Genomic DNA, 22,494 nt, shown 5'->3' with positions numbered 1-22,494 from the left:
GAACAAGGAAAGCAGACACAGCACAGGTGTCAACTCCACTTAGCCTCTTCCTAATGTCCTTGTTTATCGCCTCTTTGATAAACTGCAGTCCTTATAGCAACTACGAATCCTGGCCACTGTAAAATATGCTACACTGGCACTTGGAAAATGCCCAGTGACCTAGCCATCTAAAAATGTGTGCCTTCTCTGGGAGAGATTTCTTACCCAAAAAGCTGTGTGCTCGCTTCATGTGCAGCTTCATGTTGCTCTTCTGTGTGAAGCCCATGACACAGTAGTCGCACCTGTAGGGCCGCTCACCAGTGTGCTTCTTCATATGCACCTGCAGCGCGCTCTTCTGGTTGAAGGCTTTCTCACACAGAGTGCAGTGGAACGGCCGCTCCCCTGTGTGCAGAGACAGCCATGGTCAGTGCCGTTCTCAAGACCACACATGCTGGTGGAGCACAGCTGTCACAGCTAAACGTGGAGGACAACTCAGGGACACTCCTGCTGCCACCACCAGAGATCAGCAGGACGAGGCAAAGACATGCCATGCTGAGACAAAAATGAAACCTTACTCAGCCAGTGCCCAGACTCAGAAATATTCAGAACACACATGATTAAAACAAAATGTCTTAATACAGTTTATATGTTACAAAAAAAGACATTTGAACATGTGAATATCAAGTCTACTTAAAGTATGATTTTCTTCTCTTTACAATGCTACTGAACTGCTTTCAGATGAAGGCAGAGTCTGAGAGTTGCCATGCCTGACATCTGCTGGGAGCTGCCCACAAGACGTCACTGTCTCCGTAGACAAGCCATAGTGGACTTGACTTCTGGGAGCACACCCCCAAACAATGAACCTTTTAGGGTCTTCTGGTGCCCTGTGGATGAGGTGTGGCTTCTTCCTTTTGCCTACAAGTTCTTCCCATATGCTCAGACTGGCAATTTCTTGCTGTGATGAGGGTCCTTCCCCACAAGGCCTCCAGATAGTTCCTGAACAGCGGGGACCCACACTCCTGCTCTGAGAGCATGCTGAGCTGGTCTTGTCCCTTCTCTTTAGTGGCCATGCACGGCAAGTGAGGCTTTACCTCAGTATCCTCAGGTGAAACTCCAAAACTGAAGTTTCTGCCTGATCCTCCTGACTGAGTGCAGTGATTCTGGGCTGTTTAGCAGCAGCCTCTGGAAGAAGAGATGAGAGGCAGGCTCTCGGTTAAGCACACGGCCCCTTGAAGCATTTATTTGGCTGGGGGTAATCCACATGTACGGAAGCTGGGTTCTGCCCACCTCTGAAAAGTAAGACATGGCCTTTTCTCCAGAATGCCCAACAATCAGCTGGTAGCTGACTCAACCCTGCAAGGCTCAGCAAGGGACAGAGCTGACCAGTACAGCCGCACCAGTGATCTTGAGAGAGGCAGCAAGAGATCTATTAGAAGCTGTTGCGTCTGCTACAGAACAAAGAATGGCAGCATACTTCCCACCCCTGGGTAGTTTAAGAGCTCAGCTAACCGATCGGGACTTAAGACAATCAAGGAATGTGCCTGCCTTCAGAGGGAGAATCAGTGCCAACATGGAACGCTGGCTTGATTGGAACACAGAGAAACAGCAGGACAGCAGCTGTGGAAGCACAAGGAACAGAGGGACCTTCTCACTGGCTCAGCTCCACACTGACATCCTTTTCGGGATATGCATGCTAAGGTCTCAAGCCCTCTCAGTTAAGCAGTGTCTCTACCCAAAATGACAACACGATGTAGTTATAAACCATCAATGCACATTACAGGGCATGAAGCAACCACCATCAAGTTCAGTGTTTTCCTGATGTAAAACAACAACAACAACAACAACAACAAAACCTGTAGAAGAGTTGTTCAAAGTTCAATATCCAACACCCATATAGCTCTAGAAGGTACAGTATCACTACCACCATGCCAGGAGCCAGGAATGGGCCTGAGGAAGCAACTGAGCTTCCTGCAGGTGGCCCACCATTGCACAGTCCACAATGGGTAAGCCCTGGTAAGGGAAGGCCTCAGGGACTTTGTCTCTAGCTTGCTTCTTGCTGCTAATTGTCTTCCCATGCTTGTCATTACTGTATTTCTCATATGTCTGACATAGCAAAAGTCCTCGGGGCCTTTGCTCTGGTGGAATCGCTTCACTCTGCTGGACTGATTTCTTACGGAGACAAAATGAAGATGTACATTGATAAGATAATGCTGTTTTAGGCGAACTGATGATTTTACGATTTCTGTGATAATGATTTTATAGAATAACGTCAGGCCCCACCCCACCCCACCCCCGCAGAATAGCAAAAACCTGCAAGGAACTCTGTGAGTTTTCACTTGCCACTGACCCATAAACTACACTAGGGAGAAGGTAGGTTTGAGGCTGACTTATGAGCAGAGTAAACTTTCCTCTCAGTCAGGTCTCGGTGTGCACTAGGTCAAATAACATTAAGCTTTCAATGAGCTCATAACTAGCTGACACATGATTATTTAGATGCAGTCTTAATGGAAAGCTATGTAAACAATAACCCTGCCATAACCCCTTGGAAACTGATACCTTTAAACTACATCATAAAATGCTGTTACATGGAGACATAGGTAAGTAAAGCTTAGAAGGCACAAGCAATCAATAATCCTGACCTCACTACATTTTCTCTATTTTTGTGATAATTTTTTATGGCCATTTTTCTTCTGACGTAGAGACACTGTATTAAATGCTATATAAGGGCTGAGAACAAAGAATAAATGCTGGAGGTTGAGGCTGGTTGAGCGTTCTCCATCCAGCCAGTTGGATATATGTATATATGTCTGTTTGTATGTAGGTTGGAGGTAGGAGCCACTCCAGCCTTCTCCGTCCACCAGATGTGGTGTGTGTGTGTGTGTGTGTGTGTGTGTGTGTGTGAAACTGTTAGAGCTTGCTTTACTCTATCTACCAGATATGTATTTGTTTATAGGTACATATGTACATGTGTAGGATGGTTGGGGCTTGTGAGCTTTGCTCCATCACACAATGTACACATGTGTATAAATCTACATGGCTGCATGTTCATCTATATGCATACATACAGTGTGAGTACATGTGAAGTGCTGAAGTTTCTTACTTCATTGTATGAATGTGGGGGGTTCTTTTCTTCCCACTGGCTCACAAAGAGTTAGTAAGTCACCCCCCCCCAGGTTTACCCCTTTGGGTGAAGGGGAGCCAAAATGCCCCAACAACTCACTCTACCGAGTGACTTAGTCTGAAGGTCTGAGGTTCGAGCTCATGCTTTTCACTTTTCTTTCGCTCACTTGCTGTGACCAGCAGGAATGCCCAGTGGACTTCACTTCCACCTGCCTCAGTTCTTCCCCTGGAACCCGTCAAAGCCGGACTTTAGCACCACAGTGCTTCACTACACAGGAAAACATGGTAAAACTCAGAAACAACAACATAAGTTTGAAAAAGCAAACGAAAGCATTTTCTCTATCACGTGTATGTTTCTGTGTACTTGTGTATTTGTATGTGAGAGAGTGCACAAGCATTTTGGGGGCAGAAGGGTCAGGACAAGCTCCGGTGTCATTCCTCAGGAGCTGTCTACTTTGCTTTTTACTATTTGCTTTTCTTTTCTAAAACAGGGTAATCCTGCTGGTCTGGAACCTGCTGTGTAGACCAGGCTGGCCTCACACGTACAGAGATTCGCCTGCCTGTCCAGTGCTGTATTACAGGTGTGAGCCACTGTCCAGTTTCTCTGCTTTTTGACAAAGTCTCTCACAGTCCGGAACTCGACAAGGAGGCTAGGCTGGCTGGGCAGTGAGCGCCAGGACCCTCCGGCCTCTGCCTGCCCAGGGAGGAGGTTACAAACACACTACAGGCCAAGAACACTTGTTTCTTTAACCGTTTTTTTCCTCAGTGACAAGAGGTTTGAGCAGATACAGACAGTCAACACAGTAGAGTGCAAGGTCAACAGAGAGCAGAGAGAGCAAAGCAGTGGGCTTGGAGGGCTGGAGAGGTGCCCTCTACCCTCCTAACCCACAGGAGGGAAGAGGGCCACCACATGGAAGCACTTCTATTCCCTAAGGTCACGTGTAGAAATGCCAAACCTCGAGTGGAAAAGTTAGTCAAGGTAACAAGTTGATCAAAAATTAGGGCAAAGAGGAAAACAAGGACCTTGTTTGTAAATAATTATCACACATATTTATATGCTTAACTCCACCTTCTCACTAACCGACTGTCTATTTCAATGCGCAACAGCACAGCACATCTCACTACCTGTGTGAATGCGGCTGTGTCGCTCCAGCTGGCTTGGTTTGGCAAATGCCTTTTCACAGGTGTCACATTTGAAGACCCTGGGCTTCTGAGAGCTGAGGGAGGGGCCAGCCTGGTGTGTCAGCATGTGCTCCTGGAAGAAACCAGCACATGTTAGCCTAATGGAACATGAAAGCCTTCAAACAGCAACAGAAAGAAACCATCATGCAATTCCAACAGCCTGTGAGGACAAGCTCATAGGTGACCCTCTGACAGGACTTCAGGACCCAGAGCCCACCACAGTGACAGGAAGGTGAGGAGCTCTGGCCATTGCAGCTCCATGTCCACATGAGTGGCAGTATCTCCCTCCTCAGGCTTTGAAGGCAGAGCAGGGATGCTGCCCCCCCCCCCCCACACACACAGCACACTTCAGTGGAGCCTAATGAAGCCCCACACTTTGTAAGTCCACCTAGAAGACAAGGCCCACACCCTACTCACAAAGGCTTGTCTAATGTCCAGGAAGATGGGACTGTTTCAGCAACTCTCACAGAGCACCTGTCTACCAATTACACAACTACACAGGACGAGGCATTTCACAGCTGCTGACAGCCTCAGATAATTGCACCTGGGACAGCGTGTGACTCAACCTATCAGTGATTCTCCATCTATGTGATCTGGCTTCCTCAGAAATATGGCAGCACTGTGCTGTATCCTCTTGAGGTTATTTTCAAGGTTTGATACAGTACACAATTACCCCGATAGGGGAGTCTTTATGCTACCCAAGCCCTTAAAGGAGATTCAGAGAAGCAAAAGCTTGCACTGTTTGCACCTACATCACAGATTCATGAAGAACACTACCCACACAGACAGCCTATAAGGTGGGTCAAAGGACAATGAAAACTGAGAGAGCAGTTCTTAACCTAGATGCTGAAGGTCAGCAAGAGTTAGCACAGGCTATAGAACATAGACTTCAGCAGTAATTTCCACACTGTGCGGTGCTACCGTTAATACCTGAAACTGACACTTCCCTCTTCACTGAAGCACACTAAAGCTATGTGAACATCATGCCTCAAGAGGACGGAGCTGTCTGTTTTCAGAATTCTTTCTTTTATACATCGTAGACATTGGTGTTTGAAGGCAGAGGGATACAGGAAAACAGACAATACATTATTTGAGAAGGACCATGGTGTAACTCTACAAGCCATTTCCAAAAAGGGAACGTTGCTGTGACAACTCTAGTAGTGTGCATAGTATCAGAGCTGCTTTTGAAGCTGGTGGGTTTAAGACCTAGGGGCAAGCTGCGCTCTTCAGCGGCAGGTAGTTCATCAGCAGGTAGTATTTGCTACACTGAAATTGAGTGGCTCCCCAAAAGGGAGCTCTTGTCAGAGGGCCAGTCAAGTGTGACTCTGATGTACCCACAGGTGCTGCCATGCCTTCCTCCGCAGGGAGCTCCTGCACATGTGCTGAGTACATGCATCGGGACAGAGAGACTTTCCCTGTAGCCAGGTACAAAGGGCAGACTTGGGCAGTGGCAGTGAGGGGCTTGAGAGGCATCTCTGATAAGGAGCAGAGTGAGCGAAGGACAGCATTTGCTCTTGCTGCTCACTCCTACCCCTCCCCTTACTGCAAACTCCTTCATCACCTAATTACTATCATCAGACACTCAATTCTTCCAGCACATCAAAAAGTAAAACTCAATCCTCTGCCAAGAGTGACTTGTTTAGGGGGACCCAGAGAGGGTTACCCACAGTCCCTGTGCCCTGTCTGTGGATGGCTGCTGTCTCATGATAAACTTCTTTTATGGCCTCAAGTATGGCTGCATGCTTTCCTGGAGCTCTCATGGTGAAGAGTGGAGGCTGAGCAGGCATTACCAGGAAACATGCAGTCCTCTGAGTGTGAGTGATGAGAGAGCTGAGGACATGGAGTTTCCAGGAGGGAGCAGACAGGGTGCATGTGTGTGTTGTAAGAGCCTTGTGTTAGGTAAGTGGGTTTGGGGCAGCTCACATCTCAGCCTCAACGTGCAGGGACCATATGCAGACAAGAGAAGACCATCCCTCCTGAGACAGCAAAACAGGACTGGCCATGTATGGGCTGGGCAGAAAGCAGACAGAGAGTTACCCTTCATGTCTTACTACTAGGTCATCTGCAAAGTGCCTCTTCCCGACAGAGCCTGCTCAGGGTGAATCCTGCCAGGGACCTTCAAAAGAGCAGACGAGAGCCTTTACATGTTCGTCTACCCCGTCTAATCTCTCTCTTTCCAATTCAATTTCCTCTCCTTCCCTACATCAGGCATTCTACTTCATCTTTAGTCATGGAAATGGATTGCAAGCTTGGCTTCTTCATCTCCAAGCCTTCATGTGTAGACAGTGGTTAGTGTGGCTCTGGGTAGATGAAAAGGAAGGTACCCCATTCCTACATGGTGAAGGCCAGACTACCACACATGGCAAAGACGGGGCAGTTGTCTCACCTGAAGTAAGGTCAGCCCCATGTAAAGACATGGGTTAGAGCAGAGCCTCAGAGTGCCCAGGTTCCCAGAGGACAGTGAGCTTGAGCTCGGTGCACACAGAAAAGTTAAAGCACGGTCAAGCTATATGCAGACCTGGTCCTGCTGGAGCTTCTCAGGAACACAGCCCAGGCCCACAGCAGGTCTCCATCTGTACGGGACTGACACTGCTCAACTAGAACAGGGTTAGATTTGCAGGAAAGGAGGTGAAAAGCACATGGAGAGCCCATATACATCACACTTGATGGCCACAGGTTCCCATCCCTACCTGCTACACTGGCACGGAGCACTGCTGTGATTCAGAACAGCAGTGACACAATATTGTTAGCATATGTGTATACCTAATTCTCTGACAGGAAGAACTGACCAGGCCAAACCAAGACACACATTAAGCTGTCATGTTTCCACACACTCCTCTTGGACACAAAAGGTTCTCAGCTCTCCTGGTTCAGACAGCCTTGACAGTGTGGAGGATTCTTGGTATTATGAAGAATGGCCCAACTGTGATTTACTGGATTTTTTTTTCCCAGTTAGGTCATAGCTTTGTTTTCATCACATACTAGCTTTATGATGATAGGTGCTGACTATGGTAAGCTTCTCAAGTAGCATTTGACAGGCTTTTCCACTGCAAAGGCTGTTTGGTTTTGCCACTGTCTGTCCTCTTACCCTGATATCCACAGGGTTCCTTTGAAAAAGAAACAGGGAAGACTGGGTGTGATGGCACACATCTTTAATCCCAGCACTCAGGGAGGCAAGAGGCAGCTGGATCCCTATGAATTTGAAGCCAGCCTGGTCTACAAAGAGAGTTCCAGGTTAGCCAGGACTATATAATGACACTCTGTCTTCCCCGGCCCCTCAGCTTGAAATCCGTAACCAGGATTCTTCACCCTTCCTACATACATATGTAAGGCCTTCCCTAGGGATGCTCATCCTTTATCTGACCCCTTCTACAGCGGCCAACTCGGTGCCCTATGTCCATCCTGTGTGGCCAAAGGGGTCCCTGCAAGGCTGCTTCAGTAAACACAAGTTTTGTTAGTCCCCCTTTACTTCCCCAGAAAACGTTCTGTCATGCTGTGAATACCAGCAACCATGAGTTTGTTTTCCACAGCCTCAAATGTGCTGACAGCTTCTCACATTACTGTCACTGTGATGGGTGAGACATGACAGTCTGGTGTCATTTTAATTCACGTTAGAAACTGGTTTTGAATTGCACATGAATGTGTACAGTCTACTCACATGCACGCAACAGGCAGGCCTGTTATGCCCACAACTTTGTACACACATTTACATCACTGAAATGTGGCACCGCGTGACTTCGTCAGAAACACTGTGGATCTGTAACTGGGTGGATGTACCTTGAGGTGTGTGGCACGCTTGAAGGCCTTCCTGCAGACGCGGCAGCCGTGGATGCGCTCCTTCCCGTGCAGCTCCTTGCTGTGGTGCAGGAGCACGGCAGCTGACGTGAAGGCACGATCACAGTCCAGGCACTGGTGCAGAGGGCCCTCCTTTTCAGGCTGGCTGCTGGGGGTCAGCTGGGCAGAGACATCAGTCACCTGGAGAGTCAGGAGTTCCACATTACTACCAAAGGACGCACTAATGGCTGTCACACAGCAAGATCATGCTGTGCTGCCTAACACGACCCTGGTGGCTACCTTCGTCCAGGGAAGACCTTGGATATTCTTCAAGGCCAGGAGACATGGCTGCCTTGGAATCACTGGGATGCTCACACTAAGAACCCTGGCTAACGAGGGAACCTGGGGATGACCCACCGACATCAGCCCAGCTGCCCAACTGCCCCCTGGCCACATCAGCTATGTGCTCAACCACAGCTGAACAACAATGGAGCACAGAGCACCGCCATCAGGGTGTGAGGACTAAAGGAGGCACATATGAGTGATCCTGGCATGTAAACTATCAGACGTTGCTTTAACAATGTTGTGGTTTGGACCAGCAAGATGGCTCAGCTGATAAAGATGCCTACCTCTCAGCCTGCTGAGCAGAGAGAACAGACTTCTTCAGCTTGTCCTGTGGCCTTCACCCATGTGCTGCTGCCCAAACACACATGTGCATGCACACGGCACATACATAAAATGCAAATGTAATAGAAATGCTGTGGTTTGAATTCCCATTATCTGCACTAAAAGCCTTAAAAGCAATCAGTGGTGTTTAATTACTTTGTCTGAACTAAATTATTTTCCCTAGATCCCAACTAATGAGTAGGTTTTCAAGTCAGTCTCATGGGATGCCACCAGAACTTACAGAAAAGCAAATAAGGCAGAAAAGGAAAACTGTGCATCCCACAGAAACAGTACACTTCAGTTTTATAGATAAGTAATGATCTAATGAAGCAATTATAATTTATGTGACTTGCCAATATTTTCATTACTAGTTCATCAAATACTTTTTCAAAATACCAGAATATATAGGAGCAAATACAAAAATTTTAAGATACAAAATAGAAAATAGAAGAAGAAAAGATACTGCAAAGATGGCATTTTGCAATAGGCATATAAAAGGGAGAAAAATAACTAAGTATGTGTTAAGGTCCTCACAGAAAATGTACTGCTTATGAATAAAAAAAGATTTAAAAAGCCCTGGAATAAATGATATCAAAGTTGTTCTGTAACAGTAAATAAAACACTGTGGTGATGGGAAAGAGAGATAGCTAGAGACGGCTGAGAAGCTAAGAGCACTTGATCAAAGGACCTAGGCTTGAATCTCAGTACACGGTTTATAATTCCTGTCCCTGGGCATCTGATGCCCTCTTCTTGCCTCTGCGCACACATAACACAGACAGACAAAGCACTCATAAAACGAGTCTTAAAAAGAAAGAGAAGTGACAAGCAATAACGACTTGAACAGGAGCTTGCTACCTTACTGATGGAAATACAGGAATTTGCTTCCAAACATTTTCCTCAAGAGATGCTGAGGTCTGGTATACTTCACTCACTCCTTCCAACAACCTGACCTCTCTCTAAAAAGTTTCCAATGGACCCAGCTGACATAGTGAGCAGGAAAGCCAACACCAATGCCTAACTGTTCTATTCATAAATAGCAGTGTCTTGTCACCAAGTCCTCGGCAGCTCTGGCTCTTCCCAGTGTGCTTCACCATCAAGGCTGCCCCAACCTCAGTTCCCCTGCTGGGCAGTGATGGCTGGACACAGGGGAGCCACACTCAAGTGCATGGCAACAAGCACCAGCTTTCTCTCTACAGGAAGCAACAGGGGCAAAAGAGGAAATGCCAGCGGCTTCAATGCAGGCCCTGCTAGCTGAGCCTCAACTGACGGGTGTGAATCTGCCACTATGTAGCTTCTCGACCTGCAAGCAGGGATACGAGGTACTCTGCTCTTGTAAAGGCAGACCAGTAAGAAGCCATGCATGGCTTGTAAGCCACAGATACAGATATCTACCTGAAAAGCAGCTGTCAGGTTGTTTCAGTACAGAATTCCCTTCCAAATGAATCATGAAGAAATAAGAGAAAGAAAAGACAAGCCCTTTGCTCAAGGACTCAACCACAAGACATTAAAACTCCACCTGTCAGTGCTCTGACAGCTACTGCCAGCTTAACATGGGCTCTGTTAGGACCAGGGCTGACACTCCTCACACACTGCCACTACGACCTGTTTCACACCAGTGTCAGGCTGCCCACAGCTCACCAGCCTGAATGTGCTGGCACAGGGAGGAACACACTGGCCAAGGGTAAAGCCCGAGGTCCCCACCACTTCCACAGTCTCCTCCCAAAGGCTCAGGAGCAAACAGACTGCACGCGGGGCCCAGAGGCCTCAAGGCATGGATAACTAAGCAGAGACACTGACAGTGCAAACAGTGCAGAGCCCTGGTAGAGAAACTCACAGAAAACACTAAGAGAATGCCTCAGAACTGGTCGTTTAAACACATTAGTTCCCCCCGACCCCAGCTCATTTTTGTATTTTAAACTCTGAAAAACTAATCACAAGCTAGATCAAGGTTTTGGTATTTAGTTCACTTCATTAGTACTTACTTCTCAAATGGAGTAAAGAAACTTCAAACTAATTTTGATATTGGAATGCTCTGTGGCACTGGAGCTATATAAAACTGAATGCTAGAGAAAGTCACAAGTTAAATGACAGCAGTTCACCAGCCACATAAAACAAGAATAGGTAATGGCTACCTTGGTATTGTACTGAGTTAGGAACCTGGAAACTCGGGTGATACAGAAGTCAGATAAACACACTAGAAACTGAAGTGTTGGTCAAGGAGTCAAAGCTTTCTCTGGTGCATGGTGTGTGGGCAACAGCTGAGGACTGGGAGCTGAAACCCCACAGTGAGCCTTAAGGAAGGCATGACCTAAGTAGGGGCACCCTGCCAGGCAAAACAGCATCTGACAATGATGCCTTGAACATGCCAGGCAGTCAGCTAACTGTGTCATTTTTGGTGAGTACCTGGCTTTGTTAGCCTGGGGATCTCGTCTTCCCTCTGTCTTGTGACCTGGGAAAAAATGTAGCTGGTGGCTAAGGTGGCAATGGGGCTGCTCCATAGCTACCTACCGAGCCCTAAGACTTGGCAGGGACTGTCACACCGCAGCTGCTGGGACAGTCAGCACTGCCTGGAACACTGCACCTGAGAGTGAGATCCGAGCTCTTTCCTGCCCCTTCCTTGTGCTGTGTCTACTCTGTACCCTTCTACTGGGGCAACAAAACATGAGTTAACAGGATTCCACCAGATCTCTCTGTCCTGCGAGTATTGGTGATGGGTACTGGAGTTTGACACAAATGAGTTAGAGCTACACACACTGAGATGCCTCTGTAAGCTCTGGTCACTGAAACAAGATTAGGGAACTCCTTGGGATTGATAACTTTCAATCTCTTTATGAAAAAAATTAAGTCCCTGTCCCACTGAAAAACTGGTAGGCTAGTAGATGTCTCATTTCCTAAGAATATTCAAAATGTTCCCCAAATTCAGAGGCCAGCAATCATCTATTCTTTAGTTCTGACTCAGCAAAGTATTAGAAAATGATTGTACACTTTTCTATGTTCAGACTATCATTTATTACAATTTTGGATCTTAAAACATGCACTTTAAGAAAAAGACCTATCAGCCAGGTGGTGATGGTGCACACTTTTAATCCTAGCATTTATATATATATGTGTGTGTGTGTGTGTGTTTGCATATATATATGTTTACATATATATATATATATATATATATATATATATATATGCAGATAATGTATACATGAAGATAAAGGAAGAAATAAAAGAACCAATAAGTGCTTCAAGAAAACATATCAAAAGAAATAATAATTACAAGGAAAAAGTCGTAAGACCGAGCCAGAAGCAGATAGCAGACACCAATTTGCAAGCGTATCCATTTACTGTTGGCCACATCAAAGTTGATGGTTCTAAACCACAACTACTACTGACCAAGATCTGGGAGCCACCACCTGCCACGCCCATAAGACCCAGAGTTCAGTGCTTCTGCTCTGAGTCTGACAGGGACTACACTCCAGAGGCTGGCTCCATTCACTAGGCCACCTGGCAAGGTCCCGTTCCCTGTTCCTGATGCTGAGTGTGAGTCATGCTGGGGCCATACCTGGTAAGCTATTTCTTCTCCAGCAGCAGATGAGGACTGTGGAGTGTGGCTCACTAATATGACTTGTGGTGAGCCTGTTCCACCTTGGCCTGAGAGAGAGGGATCCGTGAGCAGTGCTGGGAACTGCTGACCCTGCCAAAAGATAATTATCACTTGAGAAGTTGTCACATTATCAAACCATGTAGTCTTTTAAAAAGACCTTTAAGGGTTGGCAATATGGCTCACTGGGTAATGGCATCTGCTGTCAAGTCTATGGCTTAAATTTGATTCTCAAGACCTGCACAGTGGAAAGAGAAAACTGACTCCCACAAGTTCTTCTCTGACCTCCACATGAGTGTCACACACATGCCTAAACACAAATGAACACACACACAAATAAATATAATGTAATCAAAAGAAAACTCTTTTATGGCACAATCACTTTGGAAAGCAAGATTCACTGTATGACCCACAATCAAAGAGAACTAAAACCTAGATGCACTTGAAAACCGGCAGAAGGTCTCAGCAGGTCTTGTTCACAGCAGCCTAAAGGTGGGACTGCTCAATTCTCATCAACTTTTAGACATATAGATGGACTAAGGGGTATTCGTGCAAAGGAGTGTCATTTGTCCTTGCTGTATAAAGAAATATTTTCTGCACTAGAAAGGATGAAGTAGATACATGCTATGTAACATGGTGAAACCTGTGAACTCATCCAAGTAAGAAGAACCATTCACAAAAGACACCATGATGCATGACTAATTTACATAAAATAAACACAACAGACAAACCTGAAGAGAGAAAGTAATGACTGCAGAGGTTGCAGGTAAGATAAGGCTAATGACAATTGTTAACTGCATCTAGAATTCCCCAGCAGACAAACCTCTGGATACTTCTGTGAGGGAATTCTAGACTGAGTTACTTGAAGAGGGAAAATTCACCTAAGGGTAGGTAACACATGCCCCCAGACTGAATAAAGACAAGGAAAGAAGATGGGCAGTGGCACTCACCTTGATCTGCTTCCTGACTGGGGTTGTCATGTGACCACACTGAGGAACTGACAGGGGGCTAACTAGGGCTGGACTGACAGACAGCAACTGTGCTGGTTTGAATGAGGATGGCCCCCATGGGCAGGCTTATATATTTGAAGGTTTGGTTCCTATTTGGTGGACTGTTTAGGAAGGATTAGGAGGTGTTTCCCCCTGAAGGAACTCACCTGAGAGGTGATGTTCAGCGTAACGGTATCCAGACCTCCAGACAGCATGCCCTGAGTATCAGCCAGGGTTAGGGTGACACTGGCATCACCACCCACGCCTGATGAAGACATGACCAGGTTCTGGGCTGAAATGGCTGATGGCGACATTGGTGTTGTAGAAGGAAGATTCCCACTCGTAGGATTAAGTTCTAAAGAAGAAGCAAAACAAATAATCAGCAGAAAGCTGGTAAGTGCTCTCCTGGGACCTGGGAAGAGCAGCCTGAAAAGGAGACAGTGTGAAGCCACTACAGCAATCCTCCGGTACCACAACAAGGAAATCACAAATCTCTGATGCAACAGTATGGCCGAGGCTTTCTTTGGTTTTTAAGTGCATACAAGACAGCATACTCTGCTTCTTCTGCATAATCCTGCAGGTGTGTCCAACCTTTTGACTCCTCAACACATTACCACCTATAAGGTTCATGCTTACAAACCATGCAATCAAATTATATAAAGGAAAAAAAATCAGGTTGTGTAAATTCATAATTGGTCTACACTTAGTTATCCTGTGACACATACAGCTTTGCAAGTTAGAAATGCTTGATAGAAAAAAAAAAAAAACAGAAGAGGGAAGATACATCTCTGCCCTTTGTCACTGCTAGGACTCTAGAAAGAAAACTCAGCAAGGATGTCTAAGACCGCAGAAGGAAGAAACCAGGTGGGACCAAGGAAGCAACTAGTCACAAAATTTAGTAGACAAATTTGACTCCATTGCTATTTCCTTATACTCACCATCCTAAAGAAAATGTTAAATCTAAACAAACAACAACAACAAAAATGATCAAAACCAAGCGGCACTACTTATTATTACTACTAGACAGCCCGGCAGTCAAGCTCACCCTGCCTGCTGAGCAGAAGAACCAAGGGCCTCTCCCATCCACTGGTAAAAGGCACATCACTTGCTAGTATATCACAAACAGAAAGTTCCAGCACAGCACAAGAAATCTAAAGAGGAAAATCTAAGTCCACTTCTTCAGGGAACAACTTCAGGCGGCGCCACAGCTCACGTCCAGCACAGATGAGGAGCATTCACAGAGACAAGCCTGCCAAGAAAAGCCACGCTGAGCACCGCTGAAAGGACGCAGCGCTGCACCAGGAAAGCAGAGATTTTTCTTAAGCTCACAACTGGAATCAGCTATGAACAGCTCCTGGTTATTATCTATTAAAATCTCAAGAAGATACAAATGAAATTTAATAATTAAGTAAGGATCAGACTATTTCCTACTTATTTTTTCTGAAACCATTGTTCCTTCAGGACACAACTCAACAAAGTCTTATTGACTTTGTGTTTATGATTTTAAAAGTGACCTTTAAGAGGTATTGGATAAATTAGATGTGGTACAAAATGCCTATAATGCCAGCATACAGGAGAACAAAGGAGGAAGGTGAAGAGCTCAAGGCTAATTGTGGCTATATAGCTAGCATGAAGCCAGCCTGGGCTACCTAAGATCCTGTTTCCAAAAAACCAAACAAACAAACAAAAAACAAAAACCATATTCTATGAAGTCCCACTGGTCAACTGTAGAACTTAATTCTTCGGCAAATGGAGTCCAATTCAGGAAGTCTTTTCTGCACCTATTTCATGTCAGGTACCTGCCCTTGTTTTCTTCTAGTGGTTTCAGTGTTTCAGGATTCATGTTTAGGTCTCTGACCCATTTTGCTTACATTTTTTTTTTCACAGAATTACAGATACGTGTATAACTTTATTCTTCTGCATGTAGAAATCCAATTTTCTCAGCATCATTTCTTTTCTTCAGCATATATTTTTGGCATCTTTATCATATATTATATGGTTGAAGTTAAATGTACTCATGTTTGGGTCTTCAATTTTGTTTCACTGGTGTACACATCTGTTTTATGCTAGTATCTTAATGTTTTTATTACTATAGCTCTGCATTATATCTTTATAAAAAGCTTCCACACAGCTGAAGAAACAATCAGCTGAGTGAGAAAGAAGCCCACAGACTAGGAAAGCATCTTTGCCAGCTTTACAACTGGCAGAGGATTAATATTCAGAATATATAAAGAACTTAAAAAAATGAGACAATAAAAATTAAAAAACTCATGGGCCTGGTACCTGAACAGAGTTCTCTTATATTTTTGGTTGTGAGCCTAGCCTTTAATGGTTGAGCCATATCTCCAGCCCTTAAACAGAGTTCTCAAAGGAAAAAAAAAACATGATTAAGAAATATCTAAAAAGATGTGCATTATCGATAGTAAATCAAAACAACTTTGAGATTTTATCTCACCCCAGTCAGAATGGCAAAGATCTTCAAAGCAATCAGTAACAAATGCTGGACAGAAAGTAGGGGAAAGGGACCCCTCACTCACTGTTGGTAGGACTACAAACTGGTACAAGCACTCTGGAAATTAGTGTGGAAAACTCTCAAAAAGCTAAAAATCAACCTACTGTATATCCCAGCCTAACATTCCTCAGCATATACCCAAAAGACTCAGCATCCTACCTGCAAAGAATTTTACAGGTAAATGGATATAGCTACAAAAGATTATATTGAGTGAGGTATTCCAATCCCAGAGGGAGTGCGTGTTCTCTTTCATTAGAAGGTCCTAGCTCCAAATCTTCAGATGTAAAGACATATTCTGGAATAACCAGAGAAGCCAGGAAGGTAAAAAGGGACCACTGACAGGGTAGGGGTAGAGAGAAGAGAGAGGAGAATAGCAAGGTACAAGGGAATTGATCAAAGAAACAGGGAAAGAGGGCTCTTTGGAAAGGGGAAGGAGGTAAATACAGAAGGTGGGAAAAGGATGAAGGGGACTAGTGGGATACAAGTGCTTTGATCAGGGAAATGGGGTAACTCTTTCAGAATAGGGAGGGAGTTGAATACAGAAGGATAGAGAGAGTAGAATAACAATAAGCATGTTTGAAAAAGTCATAAGAAATCATACTATGAACTCTTTACCTTAGAAAACGAAACCTATAAGACACATATTCTGTGTATAAATGTACATACGCAGTTTAAATGAACTTTTTTCACCTGGGCTGAAAATGTTCCCTTGAAGAGTCAAAGAACACCTAACAACCCCCCCCCCCCCAATACCAGACATGAAAAGCCCTCTTACAAGTTGTTGGTCAAGGCTCTCTGTGAGATTCCTAAAAGCTATTGCCCTCGGTTGGTCCCCCACCCCACGCTGCCAGAGGTTGCTGTGAGTCTCTATTGCTGAAGACACTATACACTTCAGAAATGGGGTCCAGAGGCCCCTGAGCTGGAATGACTTGTATGACTCCTCTCTGAAGCTCAGAAAACATTGCGGAAGGGTGTGCAGGAAGAAGAGGGAGGCAGAAAGATTTTAAGAGCCACAGAATCAGGGAATTCTCTAAGATTGGATCTACTAGTCCCAGAAGGCACCAGGCAAGCTTCCAAAGGGTAAGCAACCACCTCTAGTACCTACGAATGTCAAAAACTAGCATGGCACAGCAAGTCTAAGGGCACAGCAAGTCTAAGAGCGCAGTAGTGGCTCACATGCCTCGGCAGTAACCAACAGCCCTCTAGACTCCCCTTAAGACTCACTCAACAAAAGGGAAACCATGCCTGGGACTGCTAACAAGGAAACTTGTCTTCAGGCACAGGCCACGGAAAACCACAGCCAATCAAAATTCAGTGTGAGGTCCAATGCCAGTGGACACAGCTACAAAATATTCCCACCACCAAGGCTTGGGGAACACTGTTTCCACAGTGGAGGTGTAAAGATTGTAAGGACTTGAGTATCAGGGAGTTTGCTGTGAGACTGCGTCTATTTGTAATGTCAGAAGCTCCACCCATAAGGCCTCAGCCTCACCAACATGACTGCCTAGATATACACTAAACAAGAACAACAGCAGACAAAACTGAGAGAAAAGTTCATGAAGCCTATACAAAGAACTACAGGCAACTAAAGAATGCTGAGAGTAGGAGAAATAATCTTCAGGAAAAAGCAAACCAATTAATTATCTAAATAGAAAGAGTCAGTCCTAAAAATATATACACTGGTAACACTATACAGACTGCTCTAGTCATTAGGAATGTATACATACATAGAGATATATATGCATACATGCATTTAAAGCCAATAATGAAAAAAAGCGTGGACTGAAAAGGAGCAAGGAGGGGAGGGCTTAGAGGGAGGGAAGGGAAGGGGAAATGGTGCAATTATAATCTCAAAAAAAAAAATAAAAACATGTTAATAAAAGCAGGTACCGATTCCAATTTGTAGAGACAGGGTCTTGTCTTAAGATAGTGTAATAGAATTTTATGAAACCTCAGAATTAGTTTGAAAAATACTAAGGTTTTTTTTTTTTTCATGCAATTAATAAAAACAAAAGCATACAGATGGGTGGACAAAACAACTCAGCTTGGCCTTGATCGCTAGTATTCATATCATTTCTATGGCGTAGCTACAAGCACAGGGAAATGTTTGCCTCTATTGTAAAAGTTGGAAAATTTGGGGTTTTTTGTTCTTAAATCTAGAGGAAATTAAAAAAAAAAGAAAGAAAAGCTAAAGATAAAAAAAAAAGCTAAATACCCTCATCCAGTACCAGCAAACAAAGAAATGACCTTTACTTTCACTAAAAAATGAACTCTATTCACCAACAGAAGCTTAAAGTAAAAAGAGGACTAAAGTAAGAACAAAACAATGACCCTCCATTTAGTTAAACTCCTTAAAATGTCTTGATGAATTTGAAGTCTATGACCCTGCACTTTGCTTCTGGAGGCTGCCTGCATGACAATGGGAAATTTATTTGGTTTTGGGTTTGGGGTTTTGGTTTTGTTTATTTTGAGATAGGGTCTCTCTATGCAGTCCTGGCTATCTTGAAAGTCACTTTTTAGAGCAGGCTGGCTTTAAACTTACAGGATATCTTGGAGGAATATAACAATTTAGTGGAATTTCATGACTGAAAAAGTAATGAGTGAAAGGAAAATATAAGTCGGCCCTGTGAGCTCATATACTACAATTTATTCCAATGCTAGAGATGGAATTCTAAATTACAAAATTTAATGTTTACTCTTTGGTTTGAATCTTGCTTTACTCAGATTCTTCCTTGCTATTTTCTTTTCCTATTCCTGTCTTTTAGAATGAAAATTTGTATTCTAACCTACCACTGTGCACTACAAGTATATGACTGCTTGTTTTTAAATTTTTTAAAGGGTCCCATAACTATACTTCACCTTGAGTCTCAAAGGAGATTCTGTTTTTGAACTTGTGAGCAATATTGAAACTACTGAAGAAATTACTGATGTCAGCTATAGACAGAGTAAGTATGACATGTCAGGCAGAATGACTACTACTTCATTTACTTGGAGATTAGGTATGGATTAAAGGGATGCATTTATCAAAGTGGCAACAGGTGGACTTACAAAAGCTAATACTATCAATTTGAATGGCCTGAGAAATATCTGTGACACTGGGTGTTTCCCGAGGGGGGGTTATATTACAATGACTCTAACCTATGCAATGGCTTAATCCAATCAAACTATTTAAAAATAATTAGTCCACTGGACAGAGGTGGAACTATGAAAGATGGGGAGTCTGGTACAAGGAAGTAATTCTCTGGTGGTATATAGCCTTGGTCACCTCCTGTCCTCTCTGATTCCTGGCTGTCATGCATTGAATACCTCTGCTCTACCACAACACAATATTCTAACTCATGCTAGAACCACAGAATCAGCTAACTCTGGATGAAACTTCTCAAAACCATGAATCTTTCCTCCTACTTGTTAGGCAGTTTGTCATGGTGCCCAAACCAGACCAGCTCGGAAACCTGCTGAGAGAACTTCCATGTAAACTATGCTAACTACTTTTTAACGTCATCTTGACATTAGGGTCATATGGAAAGGAGGAAACTCAACTAAAGATTGACTCCATCAGACTGGCCAGTAGGACACTGTCTTGATTGCTGACTGATGTAGGAGAGCCTAGCCCACTGTGGGGAAGGACAATCCCTAGAGACATGCGCCTGAACTGTAGTTAAGACATTATTAGCTCATTAGTCAGGGGCAAGACAGCAGGCAGCTCTCCTCCAAGGCCTCTGCTTCAGCTTCAGTTCCTGAGCTGACTTCCCTCTATGATGGGCTGTGACCCGGAAGCATAAGCCAAACTTTTCCACTGCCTAGCTATCTTCTGGGCAGTGTTTTCTCACAGCAGCAATAAACAAGTCAGACAAAAACATAGCATTTCACTGTGGATAGCCAGTGTAATCCTTGCTGAATCAACCTTGGGGTTGGGAGGGAGGGCACAGAGCCCCAAGGACCTACTCTCTGAGTCCCCCATACAAGGAGCACAAGAACCATACAGAGTAGTAAAGATAGCAAATATGGTTAGACTTATAGAGATAAGCAAGAATACACTTGTTTTTTTTTTAAAATACACACATGCACACCTACACACACAAGCACACACATATACAAACATGTACACTGACTTTAAGAGAAAGATTACAGAGGAAAGCATGTTGCATGTTTTTAGTAATGCACAATGACACACACACACACACTTTTTCTCTCATTGACATTTAGAAGGTCACAGAGGAAAGTGTGCTGCTTGCCTTTAGTAACACACACACACACTGATGTTTAGGTCACCGAGGAAAGGGTCCTGTCTTTAGTAATAGACAGTGAATGGTGACCATATTACCCATTACAGATTAAGCTATAACCTGAAAGTCTAGACTGTAGTCAACTGAATATATGAAGAAAATTGACTATAATGAACAAAACTGAATATACGAATTGAATATAATGAACAAAATTCCCCCTAAATTGAAGGGGGGAAGCAAAACAAAACACAATAACTCTTCCATTTCAAATCAATAAGTAAAAGAATTAAGTTCTATGATACTGCTTTTTAGAACTTTAAAACCAAGCCCATGAGCAGGGCAGAAACTTTATAGCAGACAGGAGGAACAGTGGCAAGCCAAGGAATCAGAGTGAACGACCAAGGCCCTTCCCCAAGCTCTGTTTTTGGAAACTCGCATCTGGCAATCCAGGCAAGGCTCTCAGCATTCTCTTGACCATGAGAGAGACAGAAAGCAGGTGAGAGTTCTGCTTGAAATCCTGTGTAGCCATGCCTATGCCTTCAGCCAGAGTCTTCCTCAGCTCAGCAAAAGCCAAAAGAGCTAATCAAAACTATAGCACAGACTTCCCAGAATCCACTTCAGCTCACCAACACACTATCACCTGACAGTTGGTGTGTATGTCAAGGATCAATAAGCAGAGGACTCTCCAACTGTCTATGTACTTTCAGGTTGGTTTGGTACCTGTTTTAGATAGTTTTACGTCAACTTAACACAACTAGAGTCATTTGAGAGGAGCAAGCCTCAATAGAGAAAATGCCTCAATAGGACCCAACTATAGGCAAGCTTGTGGGGCACTTTCTTAATTAAAGATTGATGTGGGGGCAGCCCATTGTGGGTGGTGCCATTCCTGGGCTGCTATCCTGGGTTCTAGAGGAAAGCAGGCTGAGCAAGGCATGGGGAGCAAACCAGTAAGCAGCACCCCTCCATGGCCTCTGCTTCAGCTCCTGTCCTCAGGTTTCTGCCATTTAAGTTCTTTCCCAGACTTCCTTTGATAATAACTATGATGTGGAAGTGGAAGCCAAATAAACCCTTTCCTCCCCAAGGTGCTTTGATCATGGTGTTTCATCACAGCAATAACTCTAAGACAGTACCCCACTGCTGAAGTTGGCTTATTCAACCGCCTGCCTGTTTATCTGTTTAACAATCTGGATGTGAACTCACTGTTTTCTGTTCTCAAAACCTGGTTCAGCATTTTACCTCACTATCAACCTACACTCATCTAATCCAGGTGACCAGGGTAGGCAGGACTATACACCGAAGTGCTGTCATAGAAATGGGCAAACCTTATGTATTTGTTGTTATTTTTAAAATTCTGAAATAGCTGGGCAGAGGTAGTGCACGGCTTTAATCCCAACAGTCTGGAGCAGAGGCAGGTGGATCTCTGAGTTCCAAACCATGTTTACCTGTTTCTGACATAGTTTGTCTCTATACCAAGCCTCCAGAGTACTAGAATTACAGGCATACGCCACAATGCCCAGACCTAAAAGGCAGTCTAGTACCTTCATTAATTAAATGCTAGCTAGCTCTTTGCCTAGATATGTCTGTTATAGTTAAACCCCTCATGGCGTGCCTAGTCTGATACAACAATGCTCCATGAAGAGCCACTTAACAGACTGCTCACTGGTGACAGGAACCAGCAAGCTTCTAGACTCAGAGCAATACAGAGCATCCCTGTTCTGACAGCTTCCCACGAGCATCCTGCCACTGCTCACCAGCATGCATGCATGCAGCATTAGCATGCTGCTGACATATTCCTATGAGAAACGTCTGCTATTGGTTCAAAACCTGCTTGGGCAGCTCTACTGCCTACTGTACCTAAATGATGTACAACACAATGAAAACATACTTAAGCTTTGATGAAAGCCACACAAGTGCTTTGGAAAACTTGAAAATGGCAAGATGGCTTGGAAACTCTGTTGTAATATTAGGAGTGAGTGAGATTAAGAACTAAGTGAGTATCAGAGGATGAAGATGCTATAGTGCAGTTCTGAACTTGACCTACTCCCTACACACTCCAGACAAGATAGGAAGTGCAGCTAGGCATCATAAACATGAGCAGAGGCAAAACAAAGAGAGAGCACTGCTGTTATTGGCAGAGCAGGTCAGTTATTAACAGACCCCAGCAAGAATGCTCCGAATATTCTGGTGTCACGTCACGGATTCTTACTTGACAGGTCTTTTTATTAATAACTGGCTACAAACACCCAGTCGCAGCCACCTGCTGTGTATGCACAAGCCCAGTTTGGAGAGGTGAAAGACAATCCTTATATTTTATACAGTGTTTTAGTTTTTGTCTCCAAATGCTAGGTCTTATATACGCCTATAAATCTGCACAACTTAAATAACACTTCTTTTCACAGTATATCGTACTATGCATGATACAAAGCAAGGGACAATTTGCAGATGGCATCAAGA

At 44.3% G+C, this 22,494-nt stretch overlaps 1 protein-coding gene across 2 annotated transcripts in view; it reads right to left on the bottom strand.

Moving 5' to 3' along the window:
• The window catches only part of Znf236 (zinc finger protein 236), a 97,918-nt gene that overhangs the window by 5,206 nt on the left and 70,218 nt on the right, over positions 1-22,494 (bottom strand). For both annotated transcript variants that reach the window (XM_060376986.1, XM_060376987.1), the window contains exons 26-30: positions 13,470-13,657; positions 12,275-12,406; positions 8,059-8,256; positions 4,225-4,354; positions 205-381 (exon numbers count right to left, since the gene is read on the bottom strand). In XM_060376986.1, coding sequence (XP_060232969.1) covers positions 205-381; positions 4,225-4,354; positions 8,059-8,256; positions 12,275-12,406; positions 13,470-13,657 — 825 coding nt within the window. The remainder of the gene's footprint in view (positions 1-204; positions 382-4,224; positions 4,355-8,058; positions 8,257-12,274; positions 12,407-13,469; positions 13,658-22,494) is intronic.

This window comes from Meriones unguiculatus, chromosome 2 (genome assembly GCF_030254825.1).
Source record: "Meriones unguiculatus strain TT.TT164.6M chromosome 2, Bangor_MerUng_6.1, whole genome shotgun sequence".
NCBI classification, from domain to species: domain Eukaryota; kingdom Metazoa; phylum Chordata; class Mammalia; order Rodentia; family Muridae; genus Meriones; species Meriones unguiculatus.
Note: the sequence above shows the minus strand (reverse complement) of the source record. Positions and strands in the feature narration are given on the sequence as shown.